This window comes from Ischnura elegans, chromosome 1 (genome assembly GCF_921293095.1).
Source record: "Ischnura elegans chromosome 1, ioIscEleg1.1, whole genome shotgun sequence".
NCBI lineage: Eukaryota > Metazoa > Arthropoda > Insecta > Odonata > Coenagrionidae > Ischnura > Ischnura elegans.
The window spans coordinates 18,592,936-18,611,405 of NC_060246.1; the positions used below are offsets into that span (position 1 = coordinate 18,592,936).

At 41.0% G+C, this 18,470-nt stretch overlaps 1 protein-coding gene across 1 annotated transcript in view; it reads right to left on the reverse strand.

Moving 5' to 3' along the window:
- Positions 1–2,927: 2,927 nt before the first annotated feature.
- Positions 2,928–18,470, reverse strand: part of LOC124156513 (zinc finger protein 1-like) — a 591,423-nt gene continuing 575,880 nt past the window's right edge. Inside the window, exons 4-10 of the mRNA XM_046531099.1 lie at positions 15,955–16,095; positions 14,104–14,229; positions 11,307–11,846; positions 10,555–10,942; positions 9,677–10,449; positions 8,819–9,146; positions 2,928–7,121 (exon numbers count right to left, since the gene is read on the reverse strand). Of these exons, the coding sequence (XP_046387055.1) occupies positions 6,928–7,121; positions 8,819–9,146; positions 9,677–10,449; positions 10,555–10,942; positions 11,307–11,846; positions 14,104–14,229; positions 15,955–16,095 (2,490 nt within the window). The 3' untranslated portion in view covers positions 2,928–6,927. The remainder of the gene's footprint in view (positions 7,122–8,818; positions 9,147–9,676; positions 10,450–10,554; positions 10,943–11,306; positions 11,847–14,103; positions 14,230–15,954; positions 16,096–18,470) is intronic.

Consider the following 18,470-nt stretch of genomic DNA (forward strand, 5'->3'; position numbering starts at 1 on the left):
CTTAAAACAACAGTTTTATTGGAATGAATAGCAATAGCAATCGCTGATAATTATTCAATATAATTTATTGAATCAACAATTTCGATGAATAAAATTTGAACTTAGTTTTTCCACAGAATTTTCTGTCATTGCCGAATATTTCTCTGCGCTTCCAATGTTTATTTCATTTTAATAAAATTGTTACTTCAAGAAGAAATTTCAAGCATATTCATCAAAATATCGATTCCTCCAATAAAAAAAATTAATTTTAATTCAGAAATTCTGAAGAAAATCAATGTTTAAAGTTTTTCATCCAAAATGTTGAGCAAATTCCACAAAGTATCACCAGGAACCACTAACTTGAGCTGAGAAATATGCGACATTGACTCTTGTCATTTCTATTGGAGAAAAATAAATATTGCCGATGCAGGGAAATATTCAATATTTATTTTTGAATGAAAATTTTATTTATTTCAGTCTAATTAAAGTTGATAATGCTCATAAATATTTGGCATTACTTCTTGAAACATTATTTTTATTATATCGCAGTACAAATTTCAAAGGTGAAAAATATTCGGCATAGCTTCTTGATCAGTACGTTTTTTCAACGCAAGAAAATTGATAGCACTGAGAAATATTCGACACTACCTAGGTAGCACTTGCTCTTGAGAGCTCTTATTTCAACATTTGCATTGGAGTGAAATAATAATTTTAAACGCCGGAAAGTATTATTGACTACTTCTTGAATCTTTTTGGAGTTAAATTAAAACTGAAAACGCTGGTTAATATACGACAGCACTTCACAAATGAAAAATTTTATTTGAGTCCAACTATAATTGCAAACGCTCAGAAATATTTGACATTACTTCTTGTAACCACATATATGTTAGGGTGAAATATCAATTGCAAGCGCTGAGAAATATTCTTGTTTACTTCTTGAATCAACATGTTAATCAGCGAAAAAGAATTGCTAACGCAGGTAGAAATTCCACTCTCCTTCTTGATTTAAGTATTTTTCCCCAGCGAAAAAGAAATTGCTATCGCTTAGAAATATTCTACTCTATTACTCGAATCAAAATGTTCCTCTCCGATCTTTAGATTACTAGCGGTATGGTATATTCGCCTCTACTTCTTTAATCGACATTTTTACTTCAGGTCACTATATAGATGCCGATATTTTTCTCTTTCAATTATCAAATCGACGTTTTTCTTCTGCAGAAACATTTTCTTCCAAGCGTGCTGCAATTTGCAAATTCTGGTAAATATTCGCCTCTCGCTTAAGACGATTCGTTTGCTTGAATGGCAATCTAGCAAACGATAAAATTTATTCCATTTACCTACTTGATCATTTAATGAGCAAAACCAAGATCTAAAGACAAAGCTTTCTTGAATCAATGGTTTTATTTCAGTGCGCTAAAAATTGCTCTCGGTTAGTAATGTTCCGCACCATGAATTGAATCAATGTTTTTCTTAGGGCGCACCAGATAATGCTAACGACGAGGAATTTTCTTTTTTACTTCTGCCACTTTTTTTACTTATTTTACTTCGTAATAGAGTAGTTTCCTTCATCAAAGAAAACGAAAGGCATTGATTGCAATTCGTTACCCACCATTAGTGTATTCATAATAGACAAATTGTTTGGTTTTAGAAATCCCAGTTTAGACGAATGTTAATGGTCAATTTTAATCTCATTTGAAAAAGGCCAGATTGGCGCCCATGCGATGCCTCTTCATGTCTATACGCTAGTCTAGAGATGCTATACGAGTAGTCAGGAGTTTTACATCGTCTGAGATTACCACTCTTATCACTCTAGCATGCACGTACCCAGCAAGGGGCAGGGGGGGCAGCTGCCCCCCCTAGAAGCAAAAATCGCAAAACTCTTTAATCAAAATTAGTACTGAATTGAAATGGAACTTTTCAACAAATTTTCTTTAAACCCACGAAAAATGATATGTATTAGTATAAGATATGTAACAAAGATAAAACTAGTTTTTCAAATGTAACCACTTGGCTTGCCCTCCCCTAGACCATGGCTTGCCCCCCACCCCTAGTTATGATCCTGGGTACGCCCTTGCACTCTAGCACTCCATTATCGCTATAGGTGCACAAAGTTTTCTGCCAGTTATCTGCCTCTCCATGGCCCAACCAGAGCATGGCATGGACATTAACCAAAGGAGCTGAGGTCGGTCTGGTTGACTCACTTTCGAAACCAGTCTGAAATCTGGGCTCTGCCCAACTGGGGCAAGTCTGAGTGGTAAACACAGTAACAAATGGTAACACCAACAGAGATTATTTGCCATTGCAAGGGAATTTACTTTGTCAAATTCTATCAATATATGCAGGAATATTTCTCGGGTTTCCCACCGGGTGTCGTATCGGGTTGTAGTTCCCAACGTTTCCATGACTAAGTCCGTCATCGTCATCAGGGGTTAATAAACAATGTATTATCTAACAATATAGTTAGAATTTTCTCTAGTTAAATCCTTTAAAAAGGCAAATAGGTTTTTATGTAAACATAGTGCAAGAGGCAGCTGTGCAAAGATATATATTTTTAAGAAAAAAAGGTCTCCATAATGCCAATGTTTCAAGAAAAATGGTAGTCACAATAAGGTTTCTAAGTTTCCATAATTAATGTTTCATTCCTGAAAGATTGGCACCAACTGGTGAGGTAACTTCATTAGACTTATGCTCTCAGGTATGGAATACAAAATGTAATGAATAGTTCATTTCCAGTTATTACTGTGTCAGTTGCTGTGGCAATGACAACAGTTACAAGACTGCCCAGCACAGCAACTGCTCCGGTAGTAACCGGAAATGAAGAACTTCATCACACGCTGCCGAAATCTCTGTCCTCACAAGGAACAATAGTCACCACTGACACAAAATTGGCAGATTGCACCGAGCGCATGAAGACACAGGAAGGAATTCATCCAAAGAAACACATTAAAAACTTTCAATGAAACTATATTGCAATATAAATTTTTCATCAATGAATCCACACACAAGTAGGTAAATGCACAAATACCTTTATAAGATGTAATAATTTGCATTGCATTTACATCTCATATGATGGAGTAATGTTCTTGTCTTTATCGAACAGTAATAGTGAGAGTTTTGAATGAATGAATAACATGAAAAGATAGAAATGCCCACTCCTGAAATTTGTTCTCACATTTCTTATAGTAGTTCAATATAAAATAAAAATACAAGATAAAAGGAGTAAATTGAATATTATTGCAGATATAAGTTTAGGAATTAAAAAAAATAATAGGTATAGTACAGTTCTTTGGTTGCACTAGCTTCCACACAACTGAATTTTCTGGATGAATAAAAACATTGATCTGTTACCACCTTTAATGGTATAACACACACAAAAAATAGTAGATATTTGTCATAAACATGTACATCTTCGTATAAAATTATACATTTTTGTATATAAAAAAATTAAATGTTCAAACATCATACCTGCATCATTCGGTTTTTTATTTCAAGAAATTAACTAAATATTATTTAACAATTGGAAGCACATCCTCAAGAAAGCATTGCATCAGATGTACATAGGTTGTGATGTACAGGGCAAAAGACAACACAATAAATAAGTTGGCTGCTTGTTCCCAAAGTCATGAAAGATTGGGTGGTTGATTGAAAAACATTATAGAAATCATTGCCATTTTTCACTCAAATATGACCTCATAGTTTTCTTTTTATTTGTGATAACATTCATGCAAAGAAGTAATATTAATGGCCAAAGTAGCAAAAAGTTTTGAAACAATGAATTTCACTACAAAATCTACTTATTATGAAAATTTAAGGTAACTGATGCTTGTCATTTTGAAAAACATGTAAGGCATATAGATATATGTATATATAATACATCTCATAATCAGAATACACTAATATCAGGGGGAAAAAGACGTGGAAATGCAAATATCCATACTTATATGCAAAAGGGAAAAGGGTTACTTACAATTTTAGAATATAAAATGGATTTTTTAGATGAAGCCAATTAATGAGCTATATTGAGCTAAGCACTGTATTCAGTAGGTTAAAAGTTTCAAATCCTTCATAAAGAAACGAACTTCAGAGAAAAATTTATCTAGGAAATACCATATTTGGTTGGGACCAAGCAACCAATAATTAATTTGGAGCTGCAGAGGGTGCAATTTCATGTCTCTCAACACATATGCATTCAAAATCAACAAGTATCCCCTCAACACAAAGAGGGTCATTAAAAAAGCATCGTTAGTTCTTTCAGACCCATTCTTTTCTTCCAATGCATATTGATCCCAAGTTCACAAAAGTAGCAGTTTTTTAAATTTGGCTGAAATTGTATTTACAAATTGCAAAGGTATTCTCATTGGTCATTTTAATTATTACACATGACCCCATAACCTCTTTATATATATTAATATATAGATATATATAATATAATATTTATCACACCATGTGATTGAAATAGCGATTTCATTGAAGAAATTTGTTTTCTTTCGATGTGTACGAAATGAAAAATGCTACTGCCATGGAAACTTGGGAAAATGTGTAAAAAAGATTATTAATTATTGTCAATCTTTCAACATTCATACGTATGACACTCATATACCTGGAAACACGATCATTGGAATGATGAATGAAGAAGATAAGTATGAACTCAGTATGTTCATTTAATATAGTCATTTTCTGTCTATATTATATTTATATATGTATATATATTTATATATAATTTCTCTGAGAACCACAGCACACATTGAAAACCTGAACTCTCTTTCAAGAATTGAATACCTGAAAACATTTTGTATACAAAGCTTTTAATATTCAAAAACACCTCATTCCCCTCATGTTAAATGCACATTTTTAGAGTTTTTATGACATTGTGAAATTATGTGCTTCAAAGCACTTTTGCTGCTAGTCAAAGCAATGCAAATTATGACGATTTCACTTTCAGAAAAAGTGTATGTGGTGTTTGCATGTAGTGTTTGATGGCTAGTGGGTGTGTGGTGGTGTTGTTATGTTGTGAGCTGATGCGCTTATGTAAAAAGTACCTGTGTGAAATTGGAATCTTTACTGCAATAACCTTTTTAAACATCTTTCCAAGTCTTATCTTAACTTCAACAATAGACCATAGCTCATAATTTTCATAATTTTTATTCTATATCTTATGTATTGTCACCAGAAAACAATGCTCCAGCATACCCTCAGCTACCAACAGCACCAGACAAAACCAATGAGCACACATAAAAAAAAGCATTTACACATATTCACGGCAACCAATAAAAAAAGAGTCCGTTTAACCATGTTCTCAACCACAGGCATGAGCTGTGAATGAGGAAGTATACACCTAAAGTACAACTATATAAAGGCAGTGGAATGATAACTAAGCTGTGGAAAATCAAAATTTAAGGAGCAAATATTATAAGTTAGAAGGAGAAAAAGATTTCCTCAAAATGATACCCATCGATATCTTTAAATAGATTATTCATTAAATTAAGAGTATTGCTTTATCAACAACAAATTAAAAACCTCAAAAGATCCTAAAACAAATTAATGAGATGGTGAAAGCATCATTCCAAGTCACTTGTTAAAGAAAAATATCAAGTGATGGTTCCCATAGACTGCATTCCAATGTCAAGAGACAGATTTGGGACCAAGGGAACCTATTTAACAAATGACTAGTAACTTGGCAATAATACCTAATAGTAATAATGAGTCTGCGAACCTATTGATTGAAATTGCACCTTAATGTGACTAGTGAGATTTGATTGCAAGACAGTCCTGTCATAGCTGAGGTGGAAGACATTTGATTTCAACATGGATCCCGTAAAGTTTGATTAAAAATTTTAAATTGGGCCATTGTTCATGCTTTTCATGAAGATTGATTTCTTACACATAGTGTAATTGTAATATTGTAATGCTAAGACTCAATTCATAAAATTTTCATCAACATCAAAGCTATCATGCTATCAGAAAAACTCTTAGTTTACAGGTACTTTACAGTTTCTACTAATTTATGTTTAACAATATTGATGAAAATAGGAGAGCACTTTATGAACTAAGCTACACAAATTCCTTCAATGGAATTCCCATGGCACATGTGTACGTTGTATTTAAAGAGAAATATCGTCCATTCGTATGCAACATTTTGTGCTCCTCTGGAAAGGCTTTTCAAGGGAAGTACATATGCACCATTTAAAGAAACCAGAGTGAATTCTCAGAGATAAAAACCATTCCTAAAAATTAAAAATAAATATTTCTGAGATTGCCACATAAAAAAATCATATTACAAAAGAGCACTCGGTGCTCTCATGACAACAAAATATTTTCTACCGCACCATGATTTAAAAAATTTAAGAGCCAAAATGACATAAGAATGATTGCAACCATACATTACTGAAAATGTAGATAAAAAGTTTGTGAAAGAAATATAAACCCACTTTTACTGCCCATCCATTTGAGCAAAGCCACTGGCATCTGTTACTCCAACAAAAAATGTTCAGGCTTATAAAAAAATGGAAGCCTTTCTCAACCACTACGTAAAGAGCCCATGAGTAATCATAAAAAAAACAATATAATAATATAGCTATATATTTTGTTCACAGGTAATATAATAATATCGTAATATATAATCCGCACAAAGTGAACCTTGAATTAAAAACTTTAAGCAATAGTTGAATAGAGAACGAAAGCAATTTATAAAAGAATAAGCTTCACTGGGGTTCTTATGTGGAGAAAGCCCACGTCCGTCTTCCTTCAGGTCAGCAAAGCGTTGCGCTTCATGCGTTGCCTCCCTCATTTCACTCTCCGCAACCAACACAAAAAACTCACCCCCCTCTTTCGATCGTCCATCATGCATTTTAGATATAATGTATATGTATATGCGTATATATATTTTATATATATAATTTCCCTCATAAACTCCCCAATATTATCAATTACTTATTATTATAATAATTATTATTCTCTGTAAGGCTTGCAGTACGAGTAGCGGTGGTTCATGTGCTGGCTGTAAGAGCCAGAATGAGAAAACCGCTTGAGGCACTTCGAGCACTGGAAAGGTTTCTCCCCAGAGTGGAGCCGCTTGTGCTCCGTCAAGTGGTGCTTGTGCTTAAACGCCTTGGTGCACACGTCACACTTGTGGGGTCTCTGACCTGGTGAAGGAAAAAAAAAACAACCACATCAGACAAATGCTCGTTCTAGGTATATGCTACAAACATCCAGGTACACTCCTGCACTCACTGCATTGTCTGAAAGACATGCAAACATACTGCACTGCAGTGGCGCAGTGAGGGGAGGGTTTTGGGGGATAAAACCCCCCCCAGAACTAAGAGAAATTTTTAAGTTTAATTCATTTCACTTAATTAGATTAATATTACTTATAGAATAATGTAAGGACTATAAAAATATCCCTCATAAGGCTGTAAAACTCACCATTTTGAACCATTTATCTTAAAAATTTTCTGGGGGAGGGCCCCACACCTCCAGCTTCCCCTGGTGGGTATTCCATACCCCCTAACTCCCCAGTATTAGTTGTGCCTAAAACCCCCCCTAGTCTTAAATATCCTAGCTGAGCCCTGCTGCACTGGGCATAGTCAGACATGTAATGCAGCTCAACTAATTCAGGTGTGATATTGTGAAAGTTTGACAAATTGAAATAAATGTTAGTTTCACTTTTACACAATTATTTAATGCATCATGCACATCAAATAATAGTGATTTTAGCGATTTCAGTTACTTTATGAGCTATCTGAACTGATTCAACTGAATCTGAAACATGAAAGAAAGTCAAGCATAACTCATAGCCCTCATTAAGTCCCTCTTCAGCCACTAATTGTCCCGAAAAAAGTTGTTTATTGCCCTAGTGGAATGCACTGAGGCATAAGTGGAATGGATGCAGAGTTTTTGCTTCCAAGGCATGCTTTTTAGGCAAAGTTACACCATTCATTTTTTCCCATCTGGGGCTGTGCCATGAATACAAGTTATCAGGGGGCCCTCAAATTTCCACCCGTGAGAAGAAATGCTATATATGTACTCTACTCCCCATAGATTTCCACTGGCCAACTTTGCGGTTAAGTTTACATACAGAGCTTTGATTTCTATGAAACACATTTCCACTGCATGCATTTAGATTAAGAAGCCGGGTATACAACAATTCTATATGCTTTTATCCAAGCACTTCTGAAGGAGTTAGGATGGAAGGAATGAGAGAGCAAAGGCATCAACATTATCACAACAAACTTCACAATCAAGTTAGGAAAAGCTAGTGGAAACCTATAATGCCATCAATTGAAGACGGCATGAGCTTACATCAAAGTGGAATTCATCGTTTTAAGAAAAATTTAGCCCATTCCTAAACAAAAATGAGAATTGACTTTTCACAGTAAATGTTAATTTTTCACCATAAATCTGTTCTGAACAATCAATGCCAAGTACTTGTACATACATATATAAATTCAGCTCTCAATTATCTACTACCAATTATCAAGCTTATGGATTATCCTGGCTCTTTTCTCCTCTAGGCACACATGAATTTCAAAGAATACTCTAACTGAAACAACAATGACATACTATAAAAATGATGAGTTATTTCAATAAAATTCAACCGGATAACACAACAAAGGTATAGAAACTAAATATTTTCCAATAGTATGAAGTAAAATGTCCACATTCCAGCTACATACATTATATCCTCAATTACCCATATTTTTCAATCATTTGGGACCTAGCCTTTGAGTACAGTCACTAGTGATCAGCACCAATGGTTGAGAGTTGACGGTAACTAGGAGAGCACTTAATTCATTGAAAGTAAAAATCGTTCTGAGATGGTCAAAATGTATGCAGCTCCTACCTGAGTGTTCATATTTGTGGCGTGCTAGCGAGCTTTGCTTGGAGAAGGACTTGTCACACTGATCACAAACAAAGACGCCTGCACCATCGAGCACTTCGCCCTCCAGACGACCACTGGCCAGTGCCCCTTCCCCTGCCTCCTCCCCTCCATCCACCAGTGTCTCTCCCAACTTGCCACTCCCCACTGTCTGCTTCCAACGCCTCTGCTTCTTCGAGGGTGGAGGGAGCAAGGGAATTCCCACATTTCCATTGGCCTCAGGGCGCCGAGGTAATGCCTCTTCAGAGCCTTGAAGGCATTCTGGGTCATTCCCATCAACATCAGTCAACCCCTTAAAAGAGAAAGACACAATGATTACCATCAGAAAATACATGATTAACTCAAGGCTATCACCTTTCTATACAGAGAAAGTAAGATACTATCCTCAAAAAAAGTAAAAATATCAAATAAATTATCCATGACCAAAAACGTTTATGGAAGCCTTAAAATATTTACAAATAAAATAAAATCAACCTTTCACACTCCACCTGAGTGTATGATAAGCTGAGATTTTGAACTTTTTAGAGATTTTGACCACTGAATTTTGCACGAAAGAAATGAAAAATGTTTTCATTAAGTTTAACAGCATCCTGTTTAGCGTGAAAGATATATTTCATATTACATCATTGATGTCTAAGTAGTTCGTGAGGATTTATCTGCACACCTGAGGTATTTGTCTATTTATGTTAGCTATTCTGACAAAATTTCTCTCCTGCCTGAATTTTTAGGTGAAATTCGCCATTAAACAAGAACCAAGCAAGAGGGAGGGGAATTCTGACATACATTCACAATGATGATGAAATATGACATAACAGGGCCTACCTTGGTCACGTCTTCGTCCTTTGCCGAGTAAGGCGAGGCGAGGGGCGGCAAGTGCAGGGGCGGCATGGGGCTGGTGCACAGGAAGTGGTCGACGCGAGAAAGGCCCAGGGGCGGCCGTGACAGAATTCGTGCCAGTCGACTCACCATGCCGCCTTCCTCTGCCTCATGGTGATGGGGTGCGAAAGCGGTCGGGGGCGGGCCGTAAGGGTGCAGGGCGCGGTGCAAGGGATGGAGGGGGGGCGGTGAGGGGCTAGGGCCGCGCCGAAAGTCCGTCGAAGACGACGAAGAGTTCGAGTTGGAAGATGAGTTGGATGAGAAACAACACGTGGTCGGAGCGGCGGCCATGTTGTTGTGGTCGTCGCCGTGGTGATGGGGCGTTGGGCTGCGCGAGGAACGGCTGCTCAGGTTGATGGCCTCGTCGGAAGATGGCGTGGTGGGCGGCGAACAGCGCTTGGTGCTCAGGTCCAGCGGCATCATGAGCATCGAGGCGGCTGGGGAGTGCGGCCCGCCATGGTAGGCGGCAGTGCGGCCCTCGCGCCGATCCCGCGCGCGGTTGTTCTGGAACCAAACCTGAACCACGCGCACGGGGAAGCGGATGGCGGCCGCGATGCGCAGCAACTCCTCCTTGCGCGGGCGCGGATTTGCGGCGTACGCGCTGCGCAGCACGCTCAGCTGCTCGTCCGCGATGAGGGAGCGGACGCGCGCCTTGCGGGGTGCGGCATTCAGGGGCGCCTCCGCAGCCTCCCGCTCCCTCTCCTCCTCCTCGATCATTTCTTCCATCATTTCCCTCTCCCTATCCTCCTCCTCGTTCGCTTCCCTCTTCACTTCTTCCTCCCTTCCTCCTCTCTCCTTCCCATCCTCCTCCTCCTCCTCCACACCTCCCTCCACCTCCTCCTCCTCCTCCCCCGGCTCCACCTTCACTGTGGCCTCCAGCTTCGCCGCCAGACCCTCCGCGCCGCCACCAACCGGGTCCTCCTTATCGCCGTCCGCCGGCGGCGTCGTGCACAGCTTCTGCATGTTTGCCTCCAGCAGCTGCTTTGTCACGGACGCGTTCACCGACGCCAGGATCCTCTTCACGGCCTCCAGGTCTCCCCTCCCCTGGCCCCCTTTCGCCTCCTCGCCCTTTTCCTCGACTTCCTCCCGAGGGTGTTTCCGCTCGTGGCCGCTGTCGCAACTTGCGGCGCTCGCTGCGCTGCACGGCGATGCAGCCGCGGAGCAGCACTCCATTGGCTCTTCGTCTTCGTCGGTCGCCGCGACGCGCTCCTCCTGCGAACGGAATGAAATCGGATGAGAAATGCATACGAAGCAAGGTCGCGTGATCATCGCCACTGGTCTGAGGAAGAGAAAAAGAAGCTACGCAGTGGACTTCAAGAAATTATCATTTGAGAAAAATAATAAGAATTAGGAGCATTAGGAGCCGCCTGTAACGTTCGCTAAATGTCGTAGTCACATTATGAAAGAAGGATGCAACTTTAAAAAGCATAAAAAAACAGACTGAAAACTATTGGTAAATAAGGGTTTGAACTTACGATCCCACAAATATCGTCAGTCTTAATATAACGACGCAACATCAAGTGAACGTTCACTAAAAACTAGTATGTAGTATGGTGTAAAGGACACGATTGCTCACCTGTCGGGGGCGGTGGTTATCGGGTGCGGCTGAGGCGACCGCTGCGGCGAGCAGCAGTTCGGCCACCATCTGCTGTCGAGAATCGGGCGAAGGGGCAGAGGCTGATTCCCAGCGGCCGGGGGCCTCGGGAGGCGGGGGATGGTGCGGCGGGGGCGGCGAGGAGGCCATACTGTTCGGGTGGGCGAAGAGGGGGTGGAGGTGGGGCGGGAGAGGGGGCGGGAGGGGGAAGGGGGCGTGGGGCGAGGGTGCGGGGGCCGCCGCCAGGAAGTAAGGCGGCAGAGGCGGGTAGCCCGGGGGCGGCAGGTAGGCCGCGGCGGCAGCGGCTGCGGCGGCCGCCGCCACCGACATCTGGCCGTGCGCCACGGAGGTGCGGCCCGCACGCAGGGCCGCTGCCGGGCTGTCGGCGTCCCGCGGGGGCGAGGCCCCTCCTGGCGCCGGGGAGGCCTGCTCCTGGTCTGTCTGCGGCCTCCGGGCGACGGTCGACCTCGGCGGAGGAACCTTGGACGAGTCCACGGCGCTGCTAGCACGACTCTTGCCCACCTGCGAAGACATGACAAACACATGTAACGCACTAAGGAAAATGTTGGGAATAAAATCATCACACGAGGTGGAGGTTACTTCGAGCAAGTGGCGTAATTATGGGGGGATTAAGGGATAGATCCCCCCAAAGCCTCAGAGAAATTAAAAAAAATGTTTAAAACTATTGAAGAAGGATTTGGTGCTTTCCCGGCGAATGCTGTTGATGAAGTCTTCACGGGAAATCAGCCGGGTAAGGATGGACATCGCTGCCAGCGTTTCAACGGCCTTCTCTGCCATCGTCTTCAGGGCGAATGATGGACCTTCCTCAGATCTTCGAAGCGGCGGATTGTGCGATGCGAGGTGAGGGCCAAGCTCCTTGGCTCTCTGACCGTTCTCCTGCGGTGTAGGGACCATGGGCTCATTCCTAGTATAAGCCCGGCAATAACCAGGTCCATCATTCGTCCTGAAGACGATGGCAGAGAAGGCCATTGAAAGGTTGGCAGCGATGTCCATCCTTACCCGGCTGATTTCCCGTGAAGACTTTAAAACTATTGTCTAGTGTTGACATGTAATAACAGCATCTGCTTAAAGTTAAACCTTTCGTGCCAAAATGATGTAAAATGCATTTCAAGGCATGTAATTTTTTTAAAATTCCCTGGGCTCTGTTGCCTGGGGGAGGGGCGGCCATCCCAGTTATATACCTAGTTACGCCACTGCTTCGAGCCATTTGGTGACACTTTCCCATCGCTTACTAGCGATTTACTTGCCAAATTTCCTTTTTTCCCTGCCACTTCAATGAGTCGTTCATAAAAGAACTAAATTCGCAATTCATCAAAATAATTCGGCATATGGGAGGGGGAGATAAGTAACGACGAAACAACTCTTCTGAATGTCGCCCTTGAGCGGAATAAAAGGAAATGCGAAAGCTGTCGCTCACTTTTCATGAGTGAGTGACGCCATTAGGAGATATGGCTTATTCACTCGTTCAGCCGCAATGTTTAACTGTAGTCGCTCACAATAGCGTAAAAAACGATTCGCGACCAAGGAGAAAGGGAGCAGGGGTGATACTACAGGTATGATTTCGTCACGACATTAACTTCTGGAGGGTTGAGGCCGTCACTTTGTCGTCTCTATTAGCTCGAGATGTAGGCGACGGACCGAAAAATGAAAAAAAAATTACGGTTCTCTTTATTTTTCAAGGTAAATCAAAATCGATAGTTTAATCGCATTGGTGAACTAGCACATTTATTAATAATTTTACGATTTATAATATATGGATATCATGGAGAGCGAATCGACCTTCTCAATTGCGAATCAACCTCAATCTCACTGATTGTGAGCGACTCAACCTTCGGGTTGAGTCACTCACAATCAGTGAGAGGGAAATGTATTCATGCATTCCTATTTTATTAAATAATTACAAAAAAATGGCCCATTGTAATTCCATTGCCTTTTCACACTCCTTCACTACCTCAGGAAATGGAAGCAATCAATAATAAAACTTAATAAATTCAATTGATTTTAATAGTAGGCTAAAAGAGATTTCATTGCAAAAAAACTAAATAAACTGTCATTCACGTTAGAAGTAAAGAGTATCCTGTGAACGCCAATTTTTTCAAACTACTACATTCCTACCCTCCTGAATATGTGTGCTCACATGGCGCGAGCATAAGCGAAAAAGAGCGAATATATGCGACCAAAACTGAAATGGCAGAATCCGGGATCTTGTGATTTTTGATACGTTTTCTGGGCTGATACCAACGGTAGGGTTTGTTCACATTCCTATTAGAAAATTTATTTTCATCATCACCCACAAAGAGGCAGGTGTATGAGGATTTCAATATAATCTATTTACTATTATTTAATCCACCTCCCTCCTTGATATTAAAGGAGATGGTTTCAGTGTTGTCAACGGTTTTCGGTTCTGGCCTAGTATACACCGCTATCGTGACGACATGTGTATCGACCACTAAGGAGTTCACTCGTTCTACAGTTACCACCGTAAATTAGTGCTGTTCTCAGAGTACGAAGCGGACGCTAGAGCAAGTGAGAGGCGCCGTGACCATTTTTTCGACAAATATTTTAAGTAATTAGATACGTTTCCGGGAGAATTCACAAAATAAAACTGTTTACGTCATTTCTCTCTTTCTACCGTGCGTACCGACCAGCGTCGTCACGATCGTGATGTAAACGGGGCACTAAGTCGCAGCCACCCCCTCCCCCCCAATCAATTCCTCGGAGGGCCTGAAAGACATCAAAGGATGGGGGATTTTCTCACCTTGAGGTTGATGACGAGACACTTCTTGGACGTCATGTGGCTGGAGTAGGAGCCGGAGTGGGAGAATCGCTTGCCGCAGTTGCTGCAGGAAAATGGCTTCTCGCCGCTGTGAATCCGAATGTGCTCCTGCCGAAAAGAGAAGACGTGATTAGCAGACCAATCAAACACATCCAATCACGTGAAACAATCATCGTGAAATGACAAGCGGGAAATATACTCGATACACAGGGAGATTTTCCTAAGAAATTCTTTCCCTCACAGCGGAGTTCATTCATTACCTCACTTTGTGGTACAAGTTTGGCGAAATAATTCGCCAATAAAAGTAATAACAAATGAAGTATTTCTTCTCGATAGTGACACGGGAGTGTTATAACCCGTCGAGGTTCTACCGAATAAAGCTCTGTGGAATAGACAAGGATATCAACTTATTCAATAAACCGTGACCTAATTTAACAAAGTCAACGTTCATAGAAGTGAAGGTAAACTGAAGAATGTCTAAAATTTAAATTGCAAGGTACATCTCCCAGAAACATGATAGCTTTATCGAGATTAATATTCACAACTAATAAAAACATCACGAAGCATACCCCGGCAATTAATATTAAATTCGGTAAGACGGCGTTGAAGCATGGTAAAGGCAAGCGCAAAATTTCTCGCTTCTTCGTGGCCACGGAGCCGAGATATAAGCTTCCTTGCCCACCACCCATTTCTCGGCGACGGGTCCCCATCAACGAGGCATCTCTCGCGGCAAGCCCTGATTTTGAGGGTATTGCTGGCGGGAAGGCCAGGCAAAGGCTTTGTTCAACTTTATGCTGACGAGAGGGATAACTATTAACGGTAGCACTCTCGTCAGCATAAAATTAGATAAATAATCACTGAGTGATGATAAATAAGTACGGGAATGGATTAATATTAGCATCACCCAGGAAAATAACGCGTCAGCTCTGAAAATGGTTGGATTTGCAAGACAGGTGGACAAAATTACCTCACTCTTCGCGGCGCCTAGGAGGTATCTCCCAGCAATAATGCGTCAAAGATCTGATATGCACAGACAAGTAGCTTTTGGATACACTTCAATAATTTTTTAAACATTGTTTGTTGATTTAGTGAAATAAAAAATTGATTGGAGTCACCTCGAATATTAACATCGCTCCAATTTTCAAGGTAAATGAGGGCAGGGCACTTGCCATGATGGAGTTGGGTTTGTAACTCACATTGTAATGCAAATTAAACTTCAACTTTTGAAGTTATTAACCAGCCAATCCAAATGGGAATCCGAATCAATCATTTTATTGGGCGCAGACTAGAAACTTTGATGTTCTTCCCATTAAGGAAAGTCTTTGCCCAAGCCAAATGTTCATCCTTCAATGAAAAAAAAAAACTTGAGAGAGCTGGATGCATCAATGCGTAATGGATTTATTCGAAAATGAAGCCATGAATGAAAGCTCCTTAGGTGTATATTAGAATTGCATGAGGTCAGCGGTATCAGTTTTTTTAGCGCCTGAAGCGAGGGCGATCAAAACTAGGGGGAGGGGGGGCAAGCCATGGTTGTTCAAGTTGTAGGTAAGATTTAAGTATGGAAAAGGTGAATGAAATCAACATTTTAAGGAAACTATAACAGCTGTTCATTAGATTTTAAAATTATTTTCTTGAAAAAATATTATTTTCCTTAAAGACATTTGCGATTTTTGCTTCTAAGTAGGGGGGGGGGGGCACCTGCCCCCTCCTACCCCTCACTGGGTACGCCCATGGCCTGAAGTACATGATATGTGGCGTGAAATCTGTTTGTGTGATCGTAGATTTCAACGGGCGGCAGTGCTGCCGCCGCATCACGCATCGCCGCCATCTTACCTTGAGGTGATGTTTGAACTTGAAGGCCTTGTCGCACTCGGGGCACTTGAACTTGCGCAGCACGGCGCTCTCATCGTGGCTGATCATGTGGCGCTGCAGTCGGTAGACATTGGCGAACGTCTTGTTGCACACGCCACACGACTGCTTGGGTGGCGTCGTCCACGGCCGCGGAGGAAGAGAAAGAGAGAGAGAATGAGAAGATTAGGGCTCAGCTAGGATCTGCTTGTTCGGCATCATCCCCAGCCGCATGACTGGAGCAATTCGATCAAGGCATTTCGAAAACAGAATGCATAACAAGATCATTATTTAAGCACACTTTAAATGATCATTTGAACCACCATTCAACGATAGGGAAAATAATCGCTTGAGAGGTCGCACAATTCCCGCCAAACATGGCGTGTCTTGTCTTATTTTGACTGACGCTTCAATTGCTTAAAAGCATCTCTAAATTTCCGGCTGCACAGAGTAAGTCTGAAAGTGGAATTTAAAGGGAAGAACAATAAAAAGTGTAGCGTATCTAATATGGTTAGGATGGGAATCCTTAAAGGAGCGTCGAGGAAAATATAGGCTAAATTTACCTAGTAAATTCGGTGAAAATTCATGGGGGTAAACGCATACGCTAGGTATGGGTGAAAGCCAATCATTAACTGTGGTTTCTAAAAAGAATTCTCGGTAAATGCCATAGAAAAGTGAAAGAGATTAGCTACCTTACTCTAGCAAGGCCTCACCTGGAATATGCTGCTAGCTTGAGGAACACTGATGTAGAACTGACATGTGAAATCGGAAAGTACGGTGCAGGGTGGTAAGATTTGTAATGAGTTGTAACGATAAAAAGTGCAGCGTATCCAATATGTTAGGCGAGTTAGGATCTATACAGGAGCGTAGTGTAAATTATAGGCTGCATTTATTTTTATGTATAGGCTGCATAGGGTATTATGTAGATGTAGATTTACTTAGTAATTGCGGAGAAGAATTTCCTAGACGACGTGAAAATATCCTTCGTCCTATGTTAGACGTGATCACGAGAAGAAAATAAAGTAAACAGGCTTTATGAGAGGGAGATTTAAAATTTAATCGTTTCCTCGTACTGTAAAAGATAGTTACGGTGTCTTTATTAATACAACTAATGGCGTCACTCGCTAGAACGACTCAGTGCATGGTATTATTTTTCCATTTTTCTAACCTTACATGGATTTGCTGCAGGAATTAATGACCTAAGGCAAGTTTTGCCTGTTCGTGAATGTAGACGTATATTTTGCTATTATGCCTAATATTGTTTGACCGTTTGATGTGCATGTGGGGAACCTTTTGTATGCTGCATGCAGGTTATTGTGTGCCAAAAGCACACTAGAGGTGGCTCGCAGGGTATTATGTAGAAGTAGATCCAGCAGTCTACGTCAAAATTTGCCTGAATCTCAAATATAAAAAACTTTCTCATGTTCTATTTGCTTTGAAAATGGATAGAGGCGATTTGCGAATTACAACTGATTAAAGACACATTTTCATTCAACAGCACATCTCCACATAACTTGGTATGCGGGGCAATTATTCGCGTAAAATTTGGCGATTAAAAATATCAATTCAGCAACAATTCAATCGAAACCACCGGAGACGTATGGAAACTGCTAAATTATAATGCTTCATACAATTTACACACTATTACATGAAAAAATAAACAATCCGAAACCTACAAACGCCATTGAAAGGCATGAAATAATATCCAGAATTAGCTGATCTTTTCGCCCCATATTCCCGTGAAAAATCTCTGACACTCATTGAATTAATTCATCACTGAAACGAGGTGATAGGGTTGGCGTGAGAGGGTAAGCTCCAGCAAGCCAGGCGATTAGAATCCCGACGGCGGCAAAGATTATACCAAGGAAGCCTTATTTTAATCCGACAGTTTATGAAGGGCCATCCGTCCGTCAGATGAGACGCTAACCGTAGATCACCTTTCTTAAGTGAAGGCTAACGCCAAGTTTCTCTCGACTCTCACTAAGAAAATTCTTCCAATAATGCAAAATTAATAAAAAGTGATAATACGCCGCGGTTTGCTCATTATAGCCTTGGATTGTGTTTGCACTACTTGCGATCCCTTGTTTGGTTGAATTGGGGACGGAAACTATGAATCAGCCCGGAGGACGATGTAAAATCATTCCATCGGAACGTCGGCAGAAATGGAGGACCTGACCCGGTCGGAAATCCGAGAAAGATTCACCGCATCATTTCAACGGGACGACATGAAATCCTTAATTCATAGGAATTAGAAAATATTCTGAATGGAGAGCAATTTCAAGATGGCTCGAGGAATGAGAACCAGCAGTTAAAAACATCACGAGTTACGACGTAATCTCATTTCACTACGTCAGTTGAGTTCTGCGAGACCACGCGTTGAAATCTCCGATAAGACCGGGGGAAAGGGGTGGGGGGCAGGTGGGCATTGCAGGTATTTGCGTGTGCCGTTAATAGCGCTGCGCTGGGTCGTCTTTTCGCTGACGAAGTAAGCAACGGCAGTG